The sequence below is a fragment of the Lycium barbarum genome, chromosome 2 (genome assembly GCF_019175385.1).
Source record: "Lycium barbarum isolate Lr01 chromosome 2, ASM1917538v2, whole genome shotgun sequence".
In the NCBI taxonomy this organism is placed as follows: Eukaryota; Viridiplantae; Streptophyta; class Magnoliopsida; order Solanales; family Solanaceae; genus Lycium; species Lycium barbarum.
In genome coordinates, this window is record NC_083338.1 from 5,351,276 (window position 1) to 5,358,220 (window position 6,945).

General features: G+C 34.7%; 1 protein-coding gene across 1 annotated transcript; it reads left to right on the forward strand.

The window, feature by feature from the left end:
* Positions 1 to 3,978, forward strand: LOC132625968 (IRK-interacting protein). Its single transcript, XM_060340654.1, has 2 exons — positions 1 to 523; positions 2,280 to 3,978. The coding sequence occupies exons 1-2, from the start codon at positions 224 to 226 to the stop codon at positions 3,828 to 3,830; spliced, it is 1,851 nt and encodes a 616-aa protein (XP_060196637.1). The 5' UTR covers positions 1 to 223; the 3' UTR covers positions 3,831 to 3,978.
* Positions 3,979 to 6,945: the final 2,967 nt, after the last annotated feature.

The window sequence follows — 6,945 nt, forward strand, 5'->3', positions numbered from 1 at the left end:
CCCACCCCACAACCCCACAAAAACATACCCCTCTGTTCTCTTTCTGTCCCTCTCTTTTCTTGGCCCTCCAAAATTCTTTCACTAGATATCATATAATCTATCATATCTTCCCCTCTCAACCAAAAATAAAAATCAACCATTGCATTCCAAGAATGTAGAAAGATAGATATAACAACACAAAAACATTAGTACTTATCTACCTTTTTTTTGTTCTTCTTCACTAATGGCAACTACTGCAATAAGTGCTACTTCATCAACACAAAAATATCAAGAATATGATGAAGATGAAGAAGTTACAAGTTATAACAATATGAACAACAACAACAATAATAGTGGAGTTGTTAGTAGGCAAGATATTAAAGCTGCTATAGCTAAAGCAATTGAATTAAGAGCACTACATGCTGCTCTTTTACAACAAGGGAATAACCATAGTCCTGTGAAAACAATTCCTTCTTCTGCTTCTCCAACTGTTTCTCTTCATTCCCATCATTTTTCTGCTCAAGATTATCCCATTTTCACACCGGTAAGTCTTTTTTTTTTTTTTGGTTGTTTATTGGTTAAGAGTTCTTAACACTATACCATGTACCTGTAATTTTCACACCAGTAAGTACCCTTTTTTTTTTTTTTTGGTTTACTGACTTATAATTAACAGATTCGACCTTTAAAGTTCTTAACACTGTAACACGTACATGTAATTTTCACACTAGTAAGTCCCTTTTTTAATTTGAAATCCGACCTTTAAATTTATTAGCACTATACCATGTACCTGTAATTTTCACACTAATAAGTCCCTTTGTAATTTTCACACCAATAAGTCCCTTTTTTGTTTTGTTTTGTTGTTTATTGATTTAGAATTAAAACATTCGACCTTTAAAGTTCTTAACAGTGCAACATGTACGTGTAATTTTCACACTAGTAAGTCCCTTTTTAAGTTCTGACAGTGATAGATTCAAAATTTAAAGATTCGACCTTTAAATTTTTTTAACATTGTTCCACATACAAATCTTGAAATTATTGGTTCAAAATGTAATGTTTATTGAAATTCTAGTGATTTTCTTACCAATATTATTGTGTCTCCTGTCGAAAATATTGGATATATTTTTGTGCTTAAGATTATCTTGTTTTGACACCGCTAAGTCCCTTTTTTGTATGGGGGTATGATAGAGAGATTCAGAATTTAAAGATTCGACCCTCTAAAGTTCTTAATAATGTAACATATAGTAATTTAAAAATTAGAGGTTTAGGATGTAATGTTTACTGAAATTCTAGTGATTTTTTTAACCTATATAATTGTGTTCTGTGTCGAAAATATTAAAATTCTAGTGATTATTTTTACCTACATAGTTGTGTTTCTCTTCATTCCCACCATTTTTGCACAAGATTATCCTATTTTCAAACCAGTATTAAAAAAGTTGATCACATTACATCCATTTCTCTTGAAATTTCTGTTCATTCTTATGGAAAAGAGAACTATGGTGAACTGCTTATGACAAAATTATCAATATTTATATAAATTAATATATTAAGGTAATAATGAGTCTTTTAGATTTTGGGATACTTGGTCCATTAATTAAAATTATATAAATTAATTTATTAAGGTAATAATGAGTCTTTGAGATTTTGGGATTCTTGATCCATTTATTAAAACTTGAGAAAATTTCTCATGGATTTGTATCTGATGTATAGAAATATGTGTTTGACCAAATATTAAATAATCTTAACTTTAAGCTTACACAATCTTATCCAGATATTGCTTCTAAATGAAGGATTAAATGTCAAACCTGAAATAAATTCTCACATATAGCAGATTACAACTTTTAACTATAAGATTTATAGTAATCCTATAACCTATAACTTTTAGTGACTTTACTTGTAGTGGTAAAGTTATGTTACTTCAACTTGACGAAAAATAGTTTTGTGACTTCACTGTTATAACGGATAAAAATCAGTGGCCATATATTGGATTAACCAAAGATTTCAGTTTACAAAAACGAGTAAGTGACTTTGCTTTTAACTTGTCCCAAGTGAAAAATTGTTCCTTGTATAGATCAAGACTAGCTGTGATTACCTATGTTGCTCGGGCTCTCCAAAAATGTTGTTGCGTCGGATCCTCCAAATATGCACTACGAGGATCCGAGACGCACCTGTCGACATTTTTGAAGAATCCGAGCAACATGTATGATCTACTCAATTACAAAGTGTAGTTTCTTTACAAATGGTCTAAGACTTCAATTTTATTTCTCCATTTCTGATGATCTTTGAATCAACATTTTATGCAGAGCTATGAAGATGAGCCATTGCCAGGATACAAACAATTACAGTTAGATCACAATCCAAACTATGCTGAAATTTGGGATGAATGTGGCTTTGGAGGAGGATTAGGAAATGGTAACAATGAAGCCATTTTATCGGATTACAGAAAGGCGAATTCGTCCTTAAGAAAAGGATTTACTAACAGTCTGATCAACTCAGAATCCCACATTTGTCCTGCTGATGATCAGAGATCAGTCACGAGCTCGTGTACTGATCAAATCAGTACGCGTAAAGCTTCTCCTATCGCTCGTTACAACAAGACTCGGAGAAACTCGTTAGGGGACTTGACATCGATTTCGTCTTGCAACAAGTGTAAGCCTGCAATAATTAGTACTGAGGCTGATGGTGTTGGCAGTACTAGCAAGAGCGGAAAGAACTCGAATGTCATCGTGCCATTGACAGATTCACATGTTTCCGTTCAATCGCAGCCAAAGAGTAAAGGTGGGATGAGCTTGTCATGGCTGTTCCCTAAGCTAAAGAAGAAAAACAAGGTTGAAAAGTCGCCAAACCGAACAGATCAGTCCGATGAGGTCTCTCAGATTTTTAAGGATCGTGTGGGGACGGTTTCAATCGAGATGTTGAAGAAAGAGCTCGTGGAAGCGAACGAGAGCAGAGATGCAGCGGTGATGGAAGTCTCGGAAATGAAGTCGTCATTAGGTGAGCTAAACCAAAAGTTAGAGTACTTAGAAACTTATTGTGCAGAGCTTAAAAAGGCCTTGAGACAAGCAATTCAAACAAAAGAGTCCCCTGTGTCCTCCAACCTTAGAAATTTTCCAAAAAACGGAGAAAATGTGATCCCGGTTAGCGATGAGGTAATGCTAGAAGGGTTTTTACAGATAGTATCCGAATCAAGATTATCGGTGAAACAATTCTGCAAGATTCTAATCAGACAGATTGAAGAGACGGACAATTTGTTAACCGATAACTTGAACCTTTTGCTTCAACCATACAAGCTATCTCTAGATTCAAAGTACTCGAAAGCAGTTTTATACCATATTGAATCCATCATAAACCTATCACTTTTCCAAGATTTCGAAAACTGTGTGTTCCAAAAGAACGGCTCACCAAAACACTTAGACCCTCAACAAGATCGCGTAGCTCAGTTCTCATCCTTTGTTGCGTTGAGGAACTTAAGTTGGAACGAAGTGTTGAGAAAGGGGACAAAGTACCATAGCGAAGACTTCAGCAAGTTTTGTGATCAGAAAATGAGTTGCATTATCGCGACACTTAATTGGACAAGGCCATGGCCGGAACAACTCCTCCAAGCGTTCTTTGTTGCTGCTAAGTGCATTTGGTTGTTGCATTTGTTGGCGTTTTCGTTCAATCCTTCCCTTGGGATTCTACGAGTGGAAGAGAATAGAACTTTTGATGTGCATTACATGGAGGATGTTTTCGCGGATAAGCAAAGATCACAAGGTTCTTCTAGCAGGGTTAAGGTCATGGTCATGCCTGGTTTTTATGTGCATGATAGAGTACTTAGGTGTAAGGTAATATGCAGGTACAAAAATGTAGCATAGCTAGGTTCCTTTTTTTTTATTTTCTTCCTTAGTATCTAACTTGTAATAGTGGTTTCTTGCTGATTATTTGATTTGGATGAATTCTATAAACTAGTTTCCATATGTGATCTAAACTTCATCAAATAAATGTAGCAGATAATTATCTTCAGTTTGGAGGAAAATTATGTTAGTGAGCTATATCTTTTGGGCAAAAGAGTTGCAGAAAAAGAAGAAAAAAAAAAAAAAAAAAAGAGACCTTTTGGTCTGGGCTATAGAGTTGGAACCTTGTGCTTCTATGACCTTATATGTTTTCTAAGACATTTTTTTTGCGCGGATTGCCCTTCTTTGGGGTGGTCTTTAAATTTAGCCTCTCATATTTGTGGTCTTTAATTTTGTCCCCCATATTGCTGGTCTTTAATTTTTGCCCTTCGCATTGCAACCCTGAGTTTCGCACAGAAATCATGAGGTTCTGGGTTCGAACCCCCGCTCAAGCATAAATTAAAAAAAAAAAAATCACAAGGCAAGGTTTGGGTCGCCTGTATGCCGGACCCGGCATACACTTGTTAAGGAATAATCAAAGTTATGCCGGACCCGACATACTCATGCCTTATGGGCAGACATGGCATAAGTATGCCGGGTCCGGCATAACTTTCGTTATTCCTTAACAAGTGTATGCCGGGTCCGGCATACTTATGGGCAGCCTTTCAGTTAAGTCTTAACTAAAAGTCTTTTCCTAATTATGACTTATGGGGCAGACTTTTAGTTAAGACATAACAAAAAGTATGCCCCATACGACATAACTTTTCCTTAAGACATAGACTTTTTCTTATAAGGCAAACTTTTAGTTATGCCTTAAGGAAAAGTGCATACTTTTAGTTATGCCTTATGGGGTAGACTTTTAGTTAAGGCATGACTAAAAGTATGCCCCTAAGGTGAAACTTTTCCTTAAGGCATAAACTTTGCGTTATAAGGCTGAACTTATAGTTATGCCGGGTCCGGCATAACTTTAGTTATTCGTTAAGGAAAAGTTCCGCCTTATGGGGCATACTTTTAGTTACTTGTGGGATCACACTTTTAGTTAAGGTATAACTAAAAGTTTACCTTGAAAAGTAAAAATAAAATAAAATATATGCCTCAAGGCAAAGTCTGCCCCCATCGGCAAAGTTTTGGTTAAACATAACTAAAATTCTGCCGGTGAGGGCATAGCGAAATTTAAACTCTGCCTTGCGATTTTTTTAAAAATTTTTGACTGAGTGGGGGTTCGAACCTGGAGCCCATGGGTTTTAACCGAAGGGCAAATTTAAAGATTACAACTATGAGAGACAAAATTTAAAGATCACCCCAAAAGAAGGGCAATTCGCAGAATTGCCCTTTCTAAAAAATTTCACGGGTTGTCTTTTTTCGGGCAACTATTTAGTATATGATCTTCTTTATTTTTCTTGCAACTTATGCATCTCTAAGACCACGGTCTAGAAATCTCTTTGAGCAAACTGAAAATCTTATGAGAAAATGGTTAGACCACTGTCTGAAAAGTCGTAAGCTTTGCGAACTTTAGACAATGGTTTAATATTTTATCTATAAGGTTGAGCAATATATGAACAAACATTAGACTGGAGTCCAATGTTATTTTGAAAGATAATTTTTTAAGGGCTATATTTTGGCAACTTTTAAAAATAGAGACAAAACTTAAATGATGGACTAAATAGGGGTTTTTGCGTAAATCAACCTTTAAGTAATTTCAAGTCCATTGCTTTTTGGGCTACACGGAATATTATCTTGAACCTGTGGACTTAGTTTGACGGGACAATGTGCGATCAAGAAAAATGTTACTTGGAGGGATTGACCTCTAATGCACTTTAGAAAGGTACCTACCAAGTGCATTAGAATGACCTTTAACGCAGGTTAGAAAGGGTGGTGGAACTAGCACTCTTACTAAGGGGTGTCAAAATATAAAAAAGTAAATATACAACGAAATTAAGGGAGTTCAACACATAGTATATATACATAAAAAAGTTATTTTTATATATTTACACAGTGTAATTTTCATCGAAGGGGTGTCGGTTGACACCCTTTGGATGCATGTGGCTCCGCCACTATAGAAAGGTACTTACCAAGGGTCGGCCTAAGTGGTTGCGCCTACTCATAATTGTGAAAATAGGGCTTGCCTTCCATGCTTCCATAGGTTATAAAGTTGTTTGCCATGAAAAATTAGATTTCTCAAGCCTATTGATTTGCCTCGATGGGATCAAAATGTGACGAAGAAGGCTCATGACGTAGGCTAATGACCTCTATAACATTTCTAAGGGATGCTTCGTCTTTAAAATCAGTCAAGTGGTCGAGTATACGTCATAATTTATGACATTAATAGCTTGTGCTCGTCCGCTTCTTAAAGAAAAAAAAACTTATTGATATTGGATAATGAAACATCTTATTAAGTTACTTCAGAAGTATAATTTAATAATTTTATATGAATTAATTACTCCAAAAAAAAATAAAAAATCTAGCCAAAGATGTATGATAGTACCACAGTGACAATTGGTCCATACCTGTCGACGTTCACGAATCACGTCATGAGTCCCATAATTATTGTTGGAAGTGTGTACGTGTAACATGGGAAAACTACTCAACTTGCACAAAAAGAAAATGAAGATAGCTAAGTCAAAAAGTTAATAGTGATGTACCTATTACAAAAATGAAAATTAGGAAAAAGAAATTTAAAAGGCAAAATAAATAAATAAAGAGCTTCTCTCTCAATTTTTATGCAAATCATATTGCTTTTGAGAACAAATTTGATTGAACATTAGCTCGGAATTGAAAAAGTTTAAATAAAGTTTGCATTTTGATTTCTAAATATGATAAACTTCTGAAAAAGTTTAAAGTAAAACAATAGTTGTTTAACGTGCGAAGACAATTTGCTACATAATTTAGATGGTGATAGTATTTCTCTTGGTAAAATTTCTAAAATAATTAACAATAGACACTTTCAAATTTCATGATTTTTTTCTTTGGTTAATTAAGTTGCACTTTTTTCTTTTGAAATGGATAATGGATGTCTAAAAATTGTCAATCAATTCAATTTGAAATAATATTTCACTTTATAATGTGTTAAGGTAGCGGTAAATTCTCTGTGATGGTC